General features: G+C 42.4%; 1 protein-coding gene across 1 annotated transcript in view; it reads left to right on the top strand.

Moving 5' to 3' along the window:
• The first annotated feature begins 1,228 nt into the window (after positions 1–1,228).
• The window catches only part of col7a1 (collagen, type VII, alpha 1), a 142,207-nt gene continuing 121,637 nt past the window's right edge, over positions 1,229–21,798 (top strand). The window contains exons 1-12 of the mRNA XM_084061142.1: positions 1,229–1,726; positions 12,422–12,494; positions 13,302–13,482; positions 13,572–13,728; positions 13,864–13,957; positions 14,461–14,619; positions 14,749–14,906; positions 16,598–16,727; positions 17,495–17,614; positions 19,831–19,986; positions 20,138–20,257; positions 20,514–20,663. Coding sequence (XP_083917268.1) covers positions 1,724–1,726; positions 12,422–12,494; positions 13,302–13,482; positions 13,572–13,728; positions 13,864–13,957; positions 14,461–14,619; positions 14,749–14,906; positions 16,598–16,727; positions 17,495–17,614; positions 19,831–19,986; positions 20,138–20,257; positions 20,514–20,663 — 1,501 coding nt within the window. The 5' untranslated portion in view covers positions 1,229–1,723. The remainder of the gene's footprint in view (positions 1,727–12,421; positions 12,495–13,301; positions 13,483–13,571; positions 13,729–13,863; positions 13,958–14,460; positions 14,620–14,748; positions 14,907–16,597; positions 16,728–17,494; positions 17,615–19,830; positions 19,987–20,137; positions 20,258–20,513; positions 20,664–21,798) is intronic.

The following is a 21,798-nucleotide window of genomic DNA, read 5'->3' as shown; positions in this document are numbered from 1 at the left end:
TTCCTATATTGGTGTGTAATAGACCTTAATCCAAAGGACAGCATAATAATTCAGTAGGCTAAATGCATCTAGTATACTATATTTGTAAAGGAAATGCTCAGCAGGACTAACACAACCAAGATGCTCTGAGGTTACAGAGAACAATAAGACATTCTAAGAGAAGGAAATAGGCTACTTAAATGGGACTTTTTTTTATTTCAGCAGTAAAACCACACCACACAAACCATATGACCAAACTTGACTGTGACTGCAGTTTGAAGAGGGCTCATGGTTTAAAAATAAGTTAAAATGAAATGAATTCAATCCTGTCCTATAGGTTAGGCCTATTAGCCTACCTGAAAGGCAGTAACTAGAGATCAGTACTGCACTTAAAGTACAATGTTGAGGTATTTTTACTTTACTGGAGTACTTCCAATTTTCAGTACTTTTACTGAATTACTCCACTACATCTCAGAGGCAAATATTGTACTTTTGCTCCACTACAATTATTTGAAAACTTTAGTTACAAGTTACTTAGTTTGTAGATTTTGATTATTATTATTACAAAACATTAACCACTTCAGCCTTAGGCTGTGTATATTTCGGCCATTTGAAAATAGCAGATCTACAAGCTCACAATGCATCGCGATGCTACGCATTGTGAGCTTGTAGATCTGCTATTTTCAAAAGATTTGTATACATTTTTCACTTGTGAAATGGGGACATGCAGCACAACCTAAACCTAACCCTAACCCTAACCTTAGTGGGGGAACATAGAACCCGGGGAACATAGGGATGACCCCCACAATGAGTAGGATGCTTTTACTTTTGGTACTTAAAGTACATTGTGATGCCAACACTTTTGCACTTTTACTCAAACAGGCTACATTTTGAAGAAAGGACTTTTACTTGTAACAGTCAGAGTATATCTACATTTGCAGTATTGATACTTTTACTTAAGTAAAACATGTAAGTACTTCTTCCATCACTGCTTGCCTACCTGAGAAGCGGTAACAGGAGACTCATGAGATGTTTTGGCGCCACAGCCATAGGGCTGTGCTTGCAGGCAGAGAGAGGGGCAGGAGAGGAGGGATAGAAGATGGGAGGACCGAGGCGAGGAGGGAGAGAGAGAGAGAGAAGAACGCCGATGAAAAAAAGAGAAGAAAATAAAAAAGGGAGAAAAAAGGAAGAGCTTATAGCAGGACTCCCCTTCAGGCATCTCAACATGTCTGGACTGTTCTGATGTGCAGCGTGTGTGCAGCCAACGCCAGCAGGGTTAAAGTAACTTGTGAATCGGAAAATAGCTTCTAGATTACAGTATCATCTAGACTGCATGGTCTCTCTCTCCGGCTGCTGCAGGGATGCGCTAACGGACTATACGGAGAAGGACCATTACTTTGACTTTCACCCCAACAGAGGACAGTCTTCATCACTTAAGTTTAACTCATTTTCTGGATCTAGGCTATGCTACAGGTGGAAAGGGTCGATCAGGTGTGATCCAGTGGATTTAGTGTGTGCTGGAACCGCAGGTAGAGTGCTGCCCACTGAGGTGGATGCCTCTGGGCTCCCATGAGAACTTTTTTAAGCGTCGCTCCGTCCTGATCGCATTCTGTCGGATTTATTGGTCTAGTTTTAAAGAGGAGTCGCTGCTGGAATGCTGGCATTGAATTATACACGTCGTTAAGTGTTGCGGACTAGGCTGGCTGCGGTGAACCCTCGTTGGCTACTTCTCTCCACTGACTGAATGGTAGGTATTTGAGTTTGTTGGGGTCTGTGTTTTACATGGCCATGCTGGCACAAAGTCCGAATCAGCTACACTAACTGACAGCAAATGGGTTTTCATTCATTGTCAACTGTAATAAAATAATCTATTAACTGTCAGTCAGTCAGCTGTGAAAACATTACTGTTTAATCTGAATGTATTTTCCATGAATAGCCATAGACTTAAACTCACCAACTGATTGAAGCAAGAGCAGCAAACTAAAAAAATATGATATTCATTTATTTTTTTTAGAAATTACATCTGCTCCAATATAAACACCTCAGGTGTTTCAATATATTGTGACAGCTTTGCTGTCTCCCTTGTCAAGCATGCTTTGCTGACCTCAGCTGACTTCACACACATGCATTACTCCTGCAGAATAGATAGAATTGACAAGGCAACATTCTGCCATGAGAGAAATGCACTGTCAGAGAAGAGTTGGTATAGAAGTGTTCTGTGTGAAGAGATGGACATTTCATTCCCTTTCCTCCCCCTGTCTTTTTAGGTCTTCATGGTTTCAATTATTGTGTGTTCCACTTCTGAAGGAACTCTCCTCTTTACTGTGGCTTCCCCGCCCCCCCCACCTCATACTAACTGTTGTGGATAGTAGTATTAAACTTTGTAACTATTCCAGTCTTCTCCTGTTTTCAATAATCCCAACAGAGTCAGAGTTAAACTCTGTTCTCCCTTCCTCTCAATTTCACCTTTGGGGGCAGCCCTAGCTTGTGGGTAGAGAAGCCATCTGGTAATGAGAAGGTAATCGGTTTGCCTGTCAAGTGTCCCTGAGAAAGAAACTTAACCCCTAACTGCCCCCAGCCCCCCCCCCCCCCCCCCCCCCCTCACCGTGACCATCTAAGCAGCCATCAACTTCAGCTGAAACAGAACTGAAACAAGCTGAAACAGAATTTCCCCCATGGTATTAATAAAAAACATCACCACCTCTCTCATGCTATCATCCTAGCTCTGGTCCATAGTGTTAGGAGTTCTATATGGTCCAGAGCTACTTTCATCCTAGCATGCGCTCTCACAGGCTTGAATTGCATGGGCGGGAGAGTATGTTTTCACCTCTGTCTGTCTGTCTGTCTGTCTGTCTGTGTGTTTGCAGCAAATCTCGCAAACTACTACAGTGGTCAGCGTCATATTTATTGTGCATGCTGTCAACAAGCCAGGAAAGTTCACTCAAATCTGTAACAATTATGCTAGTTTTGTGATTTATTGATAGCACTAGCAACACTAGTTACCATTCCTCCAGGCTATGGAATACAGTATGTGTCTGTGAGGTGATGGAGTGGAACTAGTCAATCGGGCGCATGCTGTCCGTTTGACTTACAGGATGTGCTGTACTATCGAGAGAGTGTGTGTAATCCAATACCACTGTCTCATATTTCGGCACAGAGACAGACAGACAGAGATTGCAGCACCGACACGTGCACATGCACCGCACACACAGACACACTGCCAACATCCTACGATGCACATGCATGCACAAAGACACTAGCAGAGACACATGGTACCGCAGTACTTGACGCGTGCACACATGCGCACTGCACTCATGGAAAGACAAATACTTAAGGCCCTAATTAGATGTCATAAGTGCACAGTCTGAAACGCAGAGCGCAAATTACATCAGTGATGTGACTATATTTTGCTAGTTAGACGGCGCCTTATCTAGGCGTTAAGGTCCGAACACGCTGCTAAGGGGTTGCAGCTTAGGCTCTGACTTAGTCATTGGTGTGCTTTGGGCGTTACATCCGTGCAAAGAAAACAGGCACTTTCTCAATGTAGTATATTGATAATCTGGCCCAGATCATTAATATTTTTTTTTACCTCTATGTGGAGTCCCTCAGAAATGTCATCTACCATGTTGAATATGAGTTACTGCACAGTATATTTCATACCGCCAATTTCACAGCTCCGTACCATGTCAGATAACCTCTAATGTTCTTCCACAGTTGCAGTGGGAATGAAGAGTATCTGCTTACTGGTGGCGTCGTGCCGGTACATGCAAGAGACAGTACTTCGGTGAATAGATTGTTGTTCTATGAACAAAGTGCTTCATAAAAGGCAATGTTGGTGTAAGAGATTAGCTGGAAAAAGTTCTTGTATGCACGCTGGTGCAAAGAGCATGGGAGAGGGACAGAAAGCGTGTGTGTGTGTGTGTGTGTGTGTGTGTGTGTAATGGTGAGGTGTGCAAACTGAGAGTGAGCGTGTGTGACAGGGAGGCTACCTGAAACCGAAACAAAAACTGTTCAATTAACAAAATGCTTCATAAGAGCAATGTTACGAACAGATTAGCTGAAAATGATATATTTTCATGTGTGCGTAAGGAGTGGGTGAGAGAGAGAGCGACGACCACAGCAGAGAATTATATCAGCCGGTCCACAAGCCCACAGATGCCTAGTCTTGCGTGCGCTTGATGCGTCTCTCGCGGGAGCATTATGTACAGTACCTGTTACATTCATCCAAGGAGGGCAATGAGGGAATGACTCTCCATTGCCTCTACATTTTTATCCAGCAATGTACTGGTATTCCAGTGGAAAAGGCATTTTACACAGGCCTAGGTGGACCACTCGGCCTGGTGGAGATATGCGCTCCTCTGAACGCCCCTTTCTCATTCCAGCCATGCTTTGCTATTATCGTATGGGGGGGACCCTGGACTGCCTCCAACTGTTTAATCCATGTAATGGTCTGCTGCTGGTTACTGTGTGTTTGATGTGAGATCGGCTCTGTTTTTTGTTGGGAGACAGCTTTGAAGTGATCCTCATCGTAGCTGTTAGGACATTTAATTTAATTTACATGTTTATACAGTTATTGTTGGCGTGCCGTGTTTGATAGTGGTGCTCAAATGACAGCTTTTTGGGCTTTTGTATTAAAAGGTTCCAGGCCATGAGCTTTTGAGCCAGCAGGTGACTCTAAAGGCCTTTTATTTCTTCTCTTTTCATGTCTTTGAATGAACAGAGGGTGATTCATTTGTTTCCTATGAGTAAGGGAAATTCAGAAGAAGGTTTATTATTATTGTTATTATTTTGTAAGCTCTTGTGCAATGTCTTTAATTTAACAAGATAGTCCACATATTGTGATACTCTGATGTATCATTTGGCACACGTCCCAATGTGGGGGCTTGGAAGATTTCAAAATACGTATGCAGAAAATGTAGTCCCTATGTTTGGTTTGGATGCGGAAATGAAGTGATGCTGTGGTCCATGCTGAGGTGAGAGGTGAGTTTACTCACCCTGTGGGCCAGAGGTCAGGGTTTACTTGGTGATACCGTGTTATATTGTTTCTGACACCCAGAGTGCTGTTGTTTTGTCCCCCTTTGCCAGCGATAATGTACCTGAAGCACCGAGTGCTACTGCTGAATCCAAGACCTGTGTAGGTAATTCACTGTGACACCCCACCCTCCTTTATCCCCTCTTTTTCCCTCCATTCCCCTGTCCCCCTGTTCCTGTCTGTCCCTGAGCTGATGTCATGCTGGGGGAGCCTGGCCCTTATACAATCTTCCACTCTGTCACAGCGCCGGTTAACACTGGCCCACCGCCCCCCCTGGGAGAATGGCATCTCCACCAAACCCACGGTTCTGGTATTCTGCCCGGGCTGTGCTCTCAGTAAAGTACAGTTCAGCTTGAGTACAAGTCCCCCCTCAAAGGGTCTGTGCAGGGGCTGCTCCCTCGTGCTCCCTGCCTCTCTCTCACTTTCACTTTCCTCGAGGCTTCCATAGCAATTTGAGGAAATTGCTGGTCTTCAGTATAGTGTTCTTTAACTTCTTGCTGATTGATTCTGAGGGTCCCGGTCACTGCCGTGCGTGCTGCTGTGTCATTGCTTTTTTAACCTATGAGTTATGTATAATACCCAGGTGGGCCGTTGTGGGCGTGGCCATACCTCTAATACCGCTAATTCCGTCATCCTTTTAAAGTTCCAGGTGTGGAGAGAGGCCACTCTTGGAATGTGCCAAAAACTGCCAACTGCCAAGTAAAGATCTATGGGGGAGGCCCGAAAATTGCACTTTCCTTTAATAACATGGAAATTGATTCTAAGAGGTCCATTACTTCTACATTTGAGTCTTCACAGCCTGTTATTTATATTGTACTGTATATGTATATTTTATAAGATTGACATTCAACCTTCAGCCTTCAAAATACATGAATCTCATCAGGCTCTTCACCCTACCCTCCTCATTTCCTGTCTTTCTCGACTGTGCTGCCAGTAAAGGCTAAATAATGCCCAACATATGTGACATTGAATCTTTGGGGGCATTTTTAGCCTTCATTGACAGCACAATGGAGAAAAGACAGGAAATGTTAATGCAGTAGGGAGTAGGGAGATGACATACTGTACAGCAAGATCAGAGAATTGCGCCCATGTGGTATGCACCCTAACCATTGGACTATTGCCAGCAGGGATTTCGTGCAGGGATATCACCCTCCCCGCCCGGCTTCCCTCCCCTGAACATGGGCCAATTGTGTTCGTATAGACGCTCAACAAAGCCAGATGCATGGATTTATACCCACAACCTCCGTGGTGGTGGGCAGGCACTTTACCACTGCGCCACCCGCGCGTCCTTGAATTGGTGCTTTCATGTGTTTGTATGAGAGAGAGAGAGAGAGAGAGAGACTGTGTTATGTGTCTGTTGGGAAGTACGGAAGGGAGGAGAAAGACAATTTTATATACATTCTGAATAAACGCTTTCAGCATTTACTGTAGTGTTTCTACTTTTAGTTTTCAGCTGGCTGTTTTTTTAATGGCAATTACGACATTAATGCCTTTCAATTACCATCTTTAAATGAGCCTTTTCGTAACGGCTTAGACAAATCTAAATATGCTGTGGGTAGGTTGAGGTCTCAACACCTGGCCTGAATAAATTCACCAGAAAGGAAGCTTGATACCAAAGATGGCGCACAGGAAGCAGAAAAAAATAACTTGAAAGTGAAGTGGGTTCACTTGCCTGGTACTCAATTGTACATAATTTCATTTTATAGGTGTTGATCTTTTTAAATATGGACATTCACTGTGCCTCCAGCTGTGGAGAGGGGAAAAGGTCACTACAGTACATTTGGCATGCATTAAGTTTGGTGACGTGCGATGCATGTTTGGGACAATAATGGCTTGTGGGTTCTGAATTATACCACGGGGACAAACAGTTGAATGCTAATTAGGAGTTTCTGTCATTTGGAAATGTTTGGAAATGGATGCCAGTTGTTTTCTTCAGACAAATTTAAATTAGACCTGACCAACTTCCTCATGTCTCGGCTTTTACTAATGCACATGATTACAGTTCCCAAATCCTGGTATTACTTACACTACAGAAGAGTACATTACACAGGGATATGAGTCAAGTAATATTAGAGGAACCTGAGGTCTCTATACTGTCGTGGGAGTCGAGGCTCTCTCACCAACCTCTTACACTTTATGCATCACAGCTGTTTGTGTGCGTGCGTGCCACACCAAAGTATTACAACAAAATGGAGTCTGCGGTGCTGCCTTTTGCAAACTTATTATCAAGACGATCAGTCTCTTGAGTGTCAAGCTCAACTCTCTCTCATGCTAGGGAGATCTGACTGAGGCACTGTGACGGTCAATCTGGTTTGGGCCAGGGGTTGTTATTCCACTGGTGCCATGCAGGGCAAAACATCCACGACCTCCAGATGATGTTGATTTCCGATACAGACATACATCGTGCCAGTAAATCATTTCTGTCTGCTGTCATCATGCCACATCATCCTTACGCTAATGTACAGTATAGTAGATGTTTGATATGGCAAAGTTAAATAGTTCCTTGTGTTTTGCCTCTGGGGTTCCTTAACCATTGCTGTACCTTTACATTTTCCATGTATAGGATTGCAGCAGATCAAGGTTGGCTGCTTTTGGCATCTGTAAGCTATTTGGTGTAGCTCCTCTGCTGCACATCATGACATTTGTGAAAAGGCATGGAAGTTGCACTGGGAGGAGTACAGTATGTGCCAGTGCTGCTGATGCAACTCAAAAGAGGAAAGATGCTATCAGTTCAGCTGATGAAGTAGAGTCACTATAGGAAATGTTTTCATTTGCATTTACAATACCGTAGGCTACTGTAGCAAGTAGGCTGGGGTTGTGGAGATTCAGCGTTTCCTCTGTATTATGTTGTAAGAAAAGATGTTCAGAGATTAGTGGTTGTACCATCTTTTTTTTCCCTCTGATGTCTCTGCTGATGGAACTTGCATTGGTGTGTCGCCCAGATTGCGCCTAAACGCTAACCTTTAACTTCACAAAAACTATGCCTAAACCTAACATAAATAATGCCTAAACCTAACCTCAAAACCCTGTCCACCTGTGCAAAACACAGGGAAAAGAGAGTCCACTCTGCTCAGAACTCTGCTTAGCTGTTTCCAATGCTCATTTGTTAATTGCATGCTCCTCTTTCTCTCAAGTTCAGTCTATTATGTTTCTATATGGCTTATTGTGCATATAGCTTTTTCTATATTGCATATTGCATTCATTAACCCCCGTACTGCTGCTTGCAGCTATATTTCCAATTGTTATTTGTTCATACCTTGTACAACATTGTATATTGCCCTGCCCTGTTTTTTTACATTTGCAGAATCTAAATGAAATTGACCATTTGCAGTTCCTTCCTCAAAAAGAGAGATGGGCTTGAGCTGTTTCAGAAGCTATCAGTAATACTGTGTATCTCTACAGTGTGTGGACAAGAGGCAGAGACTTACAGAGCCAACAACAGACAACAGGGTTCTACAGGTAGAAAAACACATGGAAGTTGATTGTAGGTGGTACAGTACTAGTTAACCTTAAAGCTTACACACACAAATAATAGGGAAAAAAAGAAATCACACCCAGTGTGAGTAAGCGGTGCTTACTCTGTTTGATGAGTGTGTGCTGGTATTCAGGTGGCACTACTCTGTTTGAGGAGAGTGTATTGGTATTCAGATGGTGCTACTCTATTTGATGTGTGGGCACTAGTATTCAGACGGTACTACTCTATTTGATGTGTGGGCGCTGGACTGGTATTCAAACGGTACTACTCTATTTGATGTGTGGGCACTGGTATTCAGACAGTGCTCTTTTTCTTTTTTTTAACATTTATTTTTGGGCTTTTTTATGCCTTTATTGGTATAGGATAGTTGGTTGACAGGAAATGGGGAGAGAAATGGGGAGTGACGTGCAGCAAAGGCCGTCGGGATCGGGGCTCTAAACCGCAACGCTCTGACAGGCTACTTTGGAGCCAGCGGTCCGGCCCATTCAGACAGTACTCTGTTTCAATATGATGCTACTCTGTTTGATGTGTGGGCGCTGGTATTCAGACGGTACTACACCTACTTTATTTGATGTATGTGTGTGCTGATATTCAGAATGGTGCATGTCCTTAATTGGCCCATGTGTTGCACTCTGCCTACTGTTTGTGTTTAATTAGTGTAATAGGTTGCATCTTTGTGTTGCAATCAGCTGCAGCTGTTGATGCCGTGCTCATACAAATACTAGTCACATGTAGTAGAAGCACCTGGCAAAGCTTAAAAACATTCAAGTGCAGTCAAATCAGTTACACATACTGCAGACACATCATTTTGACAGGGAAATGATGCTACAGTATGTGACAGCTTACTTTAGCCATGGAAAAGTCATGGAACTTAATGAGCAGAAATGTGAATTATTTGTAGATTAGATAAGTGATAAACAGTCTGCAGCCTGGGATGCAGTTGGTCTCACTCACCCAAGGAAAGTATGTTTTAAGAGATGAGGATACGATTATAAATGTCTAACGCTAGCTGGCTGGTAGACTAGCTGGGATGACCTCAGGTACAACTTCTTGCCTAATTAATCAGAGTCAGATTATCCATAATGCATGTGTCTTTCAGCTCAACTGAGATGGAGATTTCCCTCTCTCTCTCTCTCTCTCTCTCTCTCTCTCTCTCCCCCACTCCGTCTGGGCTCTGACCATAAACAGTAAAAAGTATGGACAAAGTTACGCCCATAGACTCTACAGACCGTAAATGAAGCAATTTTTTCAACTATTTCAAATCCACCATCTTTCTATATCCTATGCACTCGGAAATGAATGCTATTGGTTGGGACCAGAGCGGGGGTGGGGGATGAATGCTATTGGTTGTGTAGCTTGTCAATCAAATCATCACAAGGTAGCGACGCCCCTCCTACAGCATACCCTACTTTATCATATTTTTTTAAATACATGAGACCATAACACATATCATGGTGATTGAAAGAAGACTTTAAACTAGCGACTGGAAGCATATAGTATTCCTGACAATGTTTATTAAGGTAATAAAATCAAGTGTAAAGTTCGGCAAAAATCTCATCCGCTTGAATGGAGCTTAATCACTTCTGACACCAGCAGGGGTGAAACAGTGAGACTTACAGGCCATTCATATGAACTGTCTCTTCCTATATTATAGCCTCAATTTACAACTGGGAAGCTGGCCCCTTGGCTCTGACACAGGCTCACACAGCTGGACTGTGCAGCATGTGTTTGGTGCTACTGTTTACAGAACGTGTCATTCATCAGTGTGGACACATTAAATTATCCTTATACTGTAGCTATAGTTATCGTGCTCATTGTGAACAGCGCTATACAGAACTTGTCTCCATTGAGAGATAGAGTTAGGAGAATCATGACACCACTCCCTCACACACTGTTTCCATCCAATCATTTGGACCGGAAAAAAACAAAAACAAAACATTCCTTTGATACCACACCACCATCTGTATTTACTCACCCTGTGTGATTTCTTTTTCTGTTCCGAAAGAATCAAAAATGATCCTGACATTACTATTACCCTATGGCATGCCATAGGGTAATTTGGATTATTAGTTCTTATGGCCATTCTGTCTTTCAAAAATCTCTTTGTGTGCCCTGTAGAAACACCTGCATGGGCAGGTGAAGTGGAGTTGCAATTGATAAAATGTTTACATTTATAAACCTATAGTCTTGAGGTCTATACATTCCTTCAGTTGTACAAGGTTAGAGCAATGATTACAGGTGGTTTACAAACATTTGTAAGTCCTATCTCTTGAGCCAATGGCCCTTTCTCCTAACTGTTACTGTAGATAAAGTACTAAAGATGGATCACCTCTGAGGATTTCCCAATTTGATTTGCTAATTTGTCTAATCTGTCGAGACGGTTTACTAAAACACAGATTATTTCTTTACACATGAGGTATATTAGTTGTTGAAGTTTGAAGCAACCTTACTCTGACAATACTCAATTTCAGAAACTTCTGAAATTTACCTTAAGGAAATTGTTCTTTTGGTGGTGAGGACCCTTAATGTAATAAGTAGGGATGCAACAATATTGTCGTTATGGTGAATTTATGTAGTCAATATTATCAATATTGTCGTGGGCCTGTGATGGCATCTTCCGTATACAGTAGGTATTCAGACCGAAAATGTTGTTGTTTTCTTTGAACAGCAGTGGAGTATTGATTCTTTTATTCATTTATTTAAAGTATTGTGATAAATATCGTTTTGTGAACTTGTTATCGTTATATTATGGTTTGGTGACTTTTTGGTATCCTTACATCCCTAGCAACAAGGAATTACAATCTGTCTAGGTTTATTGTCAGGTTGTCTTTGTTCTTTGACCCTATACTGTACTTATTTGACCAGGGTCCCTCAGAGGTCTACATTCCTACAGGCCTTTTTCCCCTCTATGCCAAATCTCTTCACCATCTCTTCACCGGTCTGTACTTTAAGTTCACATTTAGATCTGCTATTCACCAAGTCACCAAATGTCCACCCCAGAATAGGGGCTAGGTTCATGTAAATGTGTTTAACAGGCTGAAACATTTAAGACATGATGTAACCGAATAAAAGGTTATGGATTATGGAAGTCAGTAAAGTCAGTGGTGTAAGTGTGTGCATGTGTGGATCGGATGATATGGTGCAGTGGTGTAAAGTCCAAAAATGCAAACCAGACCAGGCGAGAGAGAGAGAGAGAGAGAGAGAGACTGATTAGGTTATAAAGCCTAGGGAATCGCCGGGCCCCCTGTTCCCAATTTAGTCCATGCCTGTCTGCTCCACCCACCAGATACCTGCCAACAGAGACTAGAGGAATCCTGCAGTAACGGAGGCTGCGGTTTCAGGACCACATATCTAGGACTCTATACAGTAGTTTGTCAGGACAGCGGCACCTAGCGAATGACCATGTCATGTCCATGTGGAAACAGAAACAATGTTGATATTGGTTATAACACATTCACATCCTATAGGCTCTCTACATAACTGTAGTCCCGGGTTTCAGAAGGTGGCATACCCGTTTCGTGTTCTGGATAATTTTTCCATATAGCTTCATTTGATTGGCTCTGCTGCTGATTTGAACCGGAAACACCGGAAACTGTCTGCCGAGCACTGGAAAATTGGGGCTACAGTTACGTATGCACATAGACTATACCTGTAGCTATGCAACTCCATGACATCCATGAGTCAACAGCCTGACCATCACATCACTCAGTGTGGACAGTCGCTCGACTAACCTCATGAATATTTATTTTATAAATACAAATTATATGAATTAACATTAACTTATTATTATTTTCTTTATATTTGAATCTTGTTTACTCATTACTGCATGCTGTGAATTATTGTTTTCTTGTTGAAAATGTTCTTGTTAAAACAGTTTGAATTGAAAAAGGGGTCTGAAGATGATAACCAGCTTCTGCTCTTCTATTTCTACCCAGGTTGTGAAGATGTGGAGCTGGGCCTTCCCTGTGGCCGTCCTGCTGTCTTCAGTGAGACACACACAAGCTCAGGGTAAAGACACATGGTGGTTCATTAACCCATTAAAACCGAGAAAGCATTTGTGTCCATTTTAGAGTTTAGCTATATACAGTATATAACACATTGGTTGGCTATTCAAAAATCAGCAAAACCAGCTAGCTCCACCTCCCTTTGGTGGAGTTAGCTGGTTTAGCAGAAAGTTTGAGGATCCAGTGGAGTTAGCTGGTTTTGTCAGAAGCGCTTTTTAATACTTTTCATTGGTTCAATATTTTTTTTTACCAACACACAGACGTAAAGGGTGTTCAATAGCCTTGATTTATGGAAAAAAAAATGCAAAAGCGTCAAAATGGAGTTAGCTGGTTTCTGCCGGACAGCAACGATATGTTTTTACTTTTTAAAGTCAATTGTTTTTACTCAAATCTTTGCTTCTGGGGGTTCCTGGAGCAACATATTTTGAGATGGGGGTCGGCGGCCAAATACAAATATGTTTTGGGGTCCATGACATGAAAAATGTTGAGAACCACTGATATAGCAACATATGTTTTTCAGAAAACTGTTTTAGACTGATTTAGAAGGCATTTGTAGAATCGGCCTTAACAGGTTAACCATTTCTTGTTCTCCACCATCACATAAGCCCTGAATTCTTACCCTACTGTGGTGTGTGTGTGTGTGTGTGTGTGTGTGTGTGTGTGTGTGTGTGTGTGTGCGTGCGTGCGTGCGTGCGTGCGTGTGTGCGTGTGTGTGTGTGTGTGTGTGTGTGTGTGTGTGTGTGCTCGCGCGCGCGTGTGCGTGCCTGTGTGCGTGTGTGCATTTGCGTGCCTGTGTATGTTTGTATTTCAGGCAGGTGTAATAATGTGCGAGCTGCAGACATCGTATTTCTGGTTGATGGCTCTTCCAGTATCGGCAGAGCTAACTTCGTCCAAGTGAAGGGATTCATGGCTGGCATCATCAAGCCTTTTGCCGGCGCTGTCAGTGGATCAGGGATACGCTTCGGGGCTGTGCAGTACAGTGATACGTCCAGGTGACTCAAGTTCACACTTATCTGTAAAAGCTGCAACCTTTTTCCAGGTGATGAGGTTTGCTAAAAATTCATGTTTTTGCTCCTGCCAGGGTTGAGTTCACCTTCACCACCTACCTGAATGGTACAGAGCTCATTAGCGCCGTGGAGAACCTTAACTACAAGGGTGGAAACACGCGCACCGGCGCTGGACTCAAGTATGTTGGCGACAACTTCTTCAACCCTGCGTCGAATCGAGACGTCCCAAAAGTCAGTGAGAAAAAGGACGGGGGGTTTTAAGGGTGGGCATTGTTGTTGAACGAATGTCGGTAGAGCGTATTTAATGTATTTCTTCCCCTGTGTTTTGTTCTTCTTTCTCTGAACGCTGTCACTACTCTATAACAGATCGCTATACTGATCACTGACGGAAGGTCTCAAGATTCTGTACAGGAGCCTGCACAGAAGCTACGCAGTCAGGGAGTGCAGGTTTTTGCAGTTGGTAGGTGTCACCTACAGAGGAACCTTCTCCATGTTACAGTGTTTTCTACAGTGTGATCGAAGGAAATTTCGCCTAGAACAGGATTTATCTGTACTGTATGTATGTATTTCTGTCTGTCCCCTCAAAAGTAGACCAATCACAATCAATCTGTACTACCAGGAAATGCCTGGTGAAGTGAAAGTAAAATTAAGTGTTTTGGATCGTGGTTCCTAATGTACAAAAATGTTTATTTATTGTTGAACATTGTTCTTTTATGGAGCACGTCTGTACTTATAGGTAAAGTATTTAATAGTATTTAAAAATCTCTATTTCCATTTGGCCAAACGAGACCATCCGAACATTTCCTGTATAGCGTGGTGTCGCAATTAAACCCGTTATTGTGATTTGTGAGTGTGACTGTGCACAAGTAACTTACTCGCAGATGCAGTAGATACGTATTAGAATCCATGTCCTGTTTGTGTCGCGTCTATGTCTTTTGTTAACTTCATGTGTCTGTTTGTCAGGTATCAAGAGTGCAGACCAGAAGGAGTTGGCTCAGATAGCCAATGAGCCCAGCAGCGATTTCACCTCTTTTGTTGGGGATTTCAAGCTGCTAAACACACTACTTCCTCTTGTGGGCCCCAGAGTGTGCTCCAGTTCAGGAGGAGTCTATGCCAGCGATGGTATCACCACAATATAAACTCAATTATACACAATAACATTTTCAGTTTGTATTATAAACTAGTAGATTTCTGTTGTCTCTGTCTTGTCGCGTCTCTCATCACCTCTTTCCCTGTCTCCTTTACTGATAGAGGCATTTTCCGGTCCATCCAACCTCCAGTTCATAGGCCAGACCTCTGAATCTCTGAGGTTCCGCTGGAGTCCTGCTGGGGGGCCTGTGAGTGGCTACGTGGTTCAGTACACGCCCCTCTCTGGGCTGGGCCAGCCTATCACAGCAGAATTACGTCAGGTGAGGGATTTTTTTTGTCTCACACATCTGATGTGAGTTTGAGGCATTACACTGAGTAACAACAGTATCAGAACATTTGCAAATGATTTACACATTTAAAATGCATTTATCAAACAATAAAGCATAAGGAAGCTATAAGTGTTATATCTCTGCTGTCGGGCAGAAACCAGTTAACTCCAAAATGTACATTTTTCAGGAAATGAAAAAACGAAATATGTTTTTTTCAGGAAATGAAAGAAAACTTATATTTTTTAAAACAAAGCCATACTGCCTCATCAAAGTTGGTATTGTGACTTTATATATTGTCAGATACTTGCATGTGTCATTATTGTCACGATCTTGTGGTGTGGTGAGAACCCAAATGCAGACAGCCAGGCAGAGTAGTGTTCAAAACCCAAGATTGGGATTTTAATACAGTCAAACAAACAGACAGAGGATGTGACACAAACAATGATCCGACAAGCACTGACTGGGGAGCAAGACTAATATACACATGAGATACAGCTGGAGAAGACAACATAGAACCAGAACGACTAGAACACAACATAGAAATACAACACCTAGACAGGCACAGTCTGAGACTGTGACAATTATATTATCACCACTTTACCCAAATCGAGCTCAAGTGGAGTTAGGAGGTTTTGTCCGTCATTGAAGAACAGCTGACAATGAATCTCCAAGCTCACAATGCATCACAGCACGTGAATTAATGCCCGGATGCTTCATGACACTGCTTATATACTGTAGGCCTACAATAATAAGCAGGACTTTAAATATCACAATAACTTCTGCAAAGAGGGGTTCACGGAGTTGCAGTTTCAGTAGAACTAGCGAGAGAAATGCTACATGAACTAATTTCTTGTGACATTGCTCTCCTTAGAAAACACTACATAGATTTTAGAAATAGAATTAATTGTATTCATAACATCGTCAGTGCTAAGTTTGATAAACAGGTACACTGCATAGTTACTTTTAATAGACTACGGGGGAAAAACCCTGCCTCGTTAAAGTGTGTTTATCTTCCACTCTGAGTCTGCAGCTGCTTTGTAAGCCACTCAGGGGAGAGGGGGTGGAGTTAGCTGGCTTAGACGTCAGTTTGACGAACCAATGGAGTTAGCTGGTTTTGTCAGAAGCGCTTTGTAATACTTTTCATCGGTTCAATATTTTTTTAACCCACACACAGACGTAAAGGGTGTTCAATAACGTTGATTTATTAAAAATAATCAAAAAGTTGAAAAATGGAGTTAGCTGGTTTCTGTCCGACAGCAACGATATTCAATATATAATGTACACTAGTTAGAGGCTGGAATAGCAACATGGATGATTCTATTAGTGGACATTATGTTGGTTCTTGACTGGTGAGGTCAGGAAGACCGGTGACCTAGATTCTTAACTATAAACTGGAGTAATGGGGGCAATATTCTCAGGCCCAGAGAACACAGTAACAGCGCTGTAGGCTGAGTATGAACTTGCTTAGTGGGAGGAGGATCTTCACATGATGTTGCTACTCTAGACATTAAACTTTGGCAGAGATGAGTGAAATTCCCATCTGTGTGTGCCGGCTGGCAGGTCATTAACACTGCAAAAACATGTTGCTGCGCTCGACAGGGAATGCCCGTCTTATGGCAGCAGGCGGCTGTGTTAGTTAGTCTCTAATGATCCTCATTCTCTCTCCGTTCTCTCTCTCTCAGGAGACGGTAGCTGCCGGTCAGAGAACCTTAACGGCGCGGGAGCTGAGGTCCGGTACGGACTACCTGGTGACGGTCATCGCTCAGTACCCCAACAGCGTGGGGGAGTCCGTCTCTGCCAAGCAGCGCACTAGTGAGTCCCAAGAGAAGGAGTGTGTGGGGAAGCCAAGAAATCTTTTTAATTACCCTGCCAAAATACTGAACGACCATTATTACACAACCTATCATCCTCTGAAACACCTGTGGGGCCTTTTCGCCTTCTCTCTTTCCCTCTCTCTGCCGTCACAACAGTGTTGATTTTGACAGCAAATTTTGATTTAGTTAGTCATAGTCTTTTGAATAAAATAAGTCATATTTTAGTCATCTGAAATGTTTTAGTTTTTGTCTAGTTTTAGTCGACTAAATATCATAAGATTATAGTCGACTAAATCTACAGTTGATTTAGTCGACTAAAATGTATTTTGGCGGTGCCTTGATGGCGTCGTAATGGCTGATTTTACACTTGGTTGCATGCTGAAAATAGCCGATCTACAAGCTCACAACGCGTCGCAGCGCGACGCGTTGTGAGCTTGTAGATCTGCTGTTGACAGAGCGTAACACCTGAGCACAACCAAACATAAAATAACTTGTCTTAGTTCTACTGGATGTCTTCTCCACTAAACCCTCACTAACATTTTTGTCTAGTTTTTATTTGCTGACGAAATTGTCATTATATTTAGTCTTAGTTCATCGTAGCTTAGTTTTTATTTAGTTTTTATTTAGTTTTCGTCAGTGAAAAAAGGTAGTCGACGAACATTTTTCGTCATAGTTTTAGTCGACGAAATCAACACCACTTCACAATCCCTCTCTGTCTCTCTCTGTCTTCACCATCATCATCTGCCTTCACAATCCTCTTGCCAGGATCCTTGCCAGGGGTGTCCAGTCTGCGTCTGGTGCAGTCAGACTTCTTCTCTCTCGCTGTGGCCTGGGAGCGACCGTCATCTCCCTTCCAGGGCTACAGACTTACCTATGGACCACGAGGTCAGGCACACATGTCCGTGTTCTCTCCCTGTTCCCGTTCTGTCTGTCTGCCAGCATAGAGAGCAAAAGGGCACGATCTATGGCTGATGCAAGTTGGAAACATGTCTAAAATTTATTGAGGAGGGGAAAGATGAGCTTCTGTTGCGGCTTACGCGCCCCTCAGGCTGTGAGTGGGAAGATTTACTGCCCAAAGTATTACCTCAGAAATCAAATGCTAACCGCCCTCAGCTTGGGCCCTCATTATCTGCTGCCTGGTAGACAGAATATCAGAGTCAGAGGATTTGGCATCCTCAGTGTTAATTTAATTCAGAGAGTATGCAGTGCAAATGTAACCAAATGGACCCTCCATCTATGAGTTGTAAATGGATAAATGAACACTGAGGCTTTTACTGTGTAGAGAATAATGGTGTAAAGATGTTGATATTACCATGGGGCTTGATACCATGATTCATCGAGGAAAAGTGTCCCCTGAGGATTGCTCTGAACAGCTTATCCGCCTGCATGGCAGACAGTAACGGGAGGTCCTGTGTCATTTCAGGACATGACATGGCATGAGTGCCAGTCTCATACGGAGGTCTTTCAGTCTGGCTAAGCTAGTAGTACAGTGTGTACTAGTAGTGTGTTTGTTTTAATTGGGTCCGTGTGTATTCTGTGATAAGTGGTGTGTTCGTAATTGCTAGCAAGTGCGCATCTTTCGCAATCATAAATCAAACACACTCACGGGCAGATACAGACGCACACATGCAAGCACACACACGTATACACATGAGATGCTATACCTTCTTCATAAAGCTCAAGCACTTAATTAAGCTTTAAGGGTTCTATATGTAAAAATTCAGTGCCTTGATTTCGTTTTTTTTTTTTTTTTTTCATTTGTCTATGGAGTTGACATTACTAATAAAAGTGTGCTCCTCGGAGCGCAGATCTCCACCAGGTTGGGTTGCCTACCCAGGGGCTGTGTCAATCGTGGGGTGCAGCCGTCAGGACACAAGGACGCTTTGAGGGGAAATTTAATTTGCATGAAAGACAGTGTAAACTTTCGTGATTGTGGCGCCCTTAGGGGCAGAAGTTAAGCTGCTTCTGGAGGTGCACTCTATAGAGGCCCCTCAACATGTGATTTCAATTGGATGTTCCGTTCATATTTGACATTTTTTTATAAGAAACAGGCCCTGCCTTACACAAAAAGAGACACATGGACACACTGCAGACAGGGGCGAAAATGTAGCGTTGCATTGCACTCTAATGGCTGTGTCCAAGCTACACAATCACCTAGATTATATTTTTGATCCGAATGCTGATGCCGAACACATGCGTCCACTCACATCAATTGCATTAAAATAGTTAGATAAATTGTATTATTGTAGGGCTACAATTATTATAATGGCTGTTTTTCTGGTGTTGGCTATTCATTCACGTCATGATGAGGGTGACTAGATGTCCTGAAAAAGTTACAAGCAGTTGGTGCTGCGGGTCTATTTGGTTCCATTTGTTCACTCTTGATGTCACTGTTGTAGTGTACATGAAATACAGCGCTAGCTGCAATGCATGTTGCAGACATCAATTATATAGCGTAATTTTATTTACATTTTCCGTCAGCTAAATTAAAAACTAGTTCTTGCTAAAATGAGGGTTGAGTGTATGGACTTGTGAATACAACTGTCAGCTCTTTATGTTAACTAAATTGTGTCATAAAAATACACTATTAAAACCACTATAGCTGCACTCGGTGTGGACAAATTAAGCTGTAGCGATTGATTGATTGATTGATTGATTGAATACTTTATTAGACAGAAATGCAAACAGCATGAGTACAGTCATACACTTGGTCTAAAAGGATAACACAAAAAAGTCCTGTGCTGTTTCCATTGAGGTCCTATGTATTCAATTCATCAACATAGCATAAAAAAATAACACCAAAATACAATATAATCACAAAAATAAATGTTTTCCCCCTATGCATCCATCACCTGTGGAGTAGACAGAACGTAACGCAGTGCAACGCAGTGCTCCTGGTTGAGCCAAGCTGCAAGACTGCCCCCCGATTGGGTGGGGTTTCACATCCCCCAAGTATGATGTAAAATGGCTGTGTAAATATGGGCAATTGTGAATATTGTACAGGTCACAGGTGACATCATGAATCAGCACTGTTAACTTGTCTGTTTCTGATGCTTATTTGTACGCTGCTCTGTGGTGTGATTGGACGGTGGGGAGAGTAGGTCAACCTGCGGCCCAGCTATCGGAGCAGACTCTCTCTGCAGATTCTACATCTGTCACCTTGGAGAGGCTTCAGCCAGACACAGAGTATGTCGTCAGCCTTTATCCCCTGTCCCCCCGAAACTCTCCGTCCCCCTCCACCCTCAACGCACGCACACGTGAGTACACCGTCCTCCTCTCTACTGTGTTTGACCTGGTTACCTTACTTAAGGAAAACAGAATGTACTATGTACCATGTATGTATGTATGTACGTGTGTGTGTGTGTGTGTGTGTGTGTGTGTGTGTGTGTGTGTGTGTGTGTGTGTCAGTGCGTCTTGAGGCGGTACAGCAGCTGACAGTGGAGACAGAGTCAGAGGGCAGTGTGCGTGTGCGATGGAGAGGCGTCCGTTCAGCCAGATCCTACCGGCTGGTCTACGGACCCTTCACAGGTCAGGAGACATCAATGCATATAAAACGCCCTTTTTCACTTCAGTTGCATTTATCATCATGTTCTCATTTGCCTAAATATGCGTAACTGTTACATTCTTGCCAATAAAGCTACCGGTATTTGAATTGAAAAATAATGATTTTATAATTCCATAAAATATCTTATAAAGTAGTTTACATATTTTGTTAAATATCTTTGAAAATCATCAACATATTCATCTGTCCTCTTGTCTCCTCTGACCTTCTCTGTGCTGAAAGGTCGCGATGTGGACACCGTGGAGGTCCCTGGTAACAGTGAGCTTCACACACTGGCCAACATTCAGGTGGACACCGAGTACATCGTCACCATCATTCCTCTCTACGAGGGCAACGTTGAGGGTCCCGTGGCCACTGCCAGGTTCAAGATTGGTAGGTCGACAAAATGTGCCCCAAAATGACTGCTGTGCGGACCTGTCGTACAGTAGGTGGATGTCTGCTCAGGGTCTGCTTTATGTCCGCTCGGATGCAAAGAGGACCATGAGCAGACTAGGAGGTCTGTGCAGCAGTCATGTTTTATATCCATGCATATTTACTTATTTCTTCTTCTTATTATTTTTTTTACAAATCTTTATTTATAATCTCATGAAATACAATACAATACGAACAAACACAAACAACATACACAGACAAAGAAGTTATCAATACATTTATTGATTTATATAACATCATCAAAGCCAGGGGGATTCACTAACAGAAAACATTTAAGAGTGAACACAAAAGTCATAAATTGTTTTACTGTACTGCCTGGCTTCAATCTCAAATACAATGAATGAGGGTTTGAATTACTAAATGTGGATTTATGTATATGAAATTTAGCTAGAATAATGATCAAATTAATTATGAATTCCACATTTTTCTTACTATTATTATTAAAGCCAAACATTTTGCCAGTAAAGACTAAAGTCAGAGTCAACATTATCAACAATATGCAGAGATACATCCTTCCAAAACTTGTTAGTGTTATACGTGTCCATGTGACCTGTCCATGACATGTCTATAAAATGGAGTCACGCCTCAAGCACACTGGATTATGAAAGGTCCGCTGAACTCTCAATGGATATTTCACTTTCAAACATGTTTGGGGTCATTTTAATGTCTACTCAGGCTTTTGAGAGGACCCCAGACAGTTTTTAAGTTGCTTGATTCAGTATTTAGATATTTGATACAAACTGTAACGTCAAACTCCATTTAAACCATGTTAGATTAATTGAAAACACCCGTTCTTGGTTCTGGTGACTGATATTGGCCTTCTAATACGTGAGGGGACCATGTTTTTTTCATTTACTGTATTTTATTTTTTATTTCTGTAATTTCCCAGAAATTCTTTGGGAAATTGAAAAAACACGGTGTCCTCATGTTAGATTAATTGAAAAAACACTGTCCCCTCATGTATTAGAGGGACAATATCAGTCACCAGAACCAAGAACGGGTGTTTTCAACATGGTTAAAATGGAATTTGAAGTTACAATGGGTTTGTATAGGAAGGGGGCGTGTCTGATAAAAT

The sequence above is a fragment of the Gymnoscopelus microlampas genome, assembly GCF_963454915.1.
Source record: "Gymnoscopelus microlampas genome assembly, chromosome: 7".
In the NCBI taxonomy this organism is placed as follows: Eukaryota; Metazoa; Chordata; class Actinopteri; order Myctophiformes; family Myctophidae; genus Gymnoscopelus; species Gymnoscopelus microlampas.
This window is presented reverse-complemented; position numbering and strand designations above follow the sequence as displayed.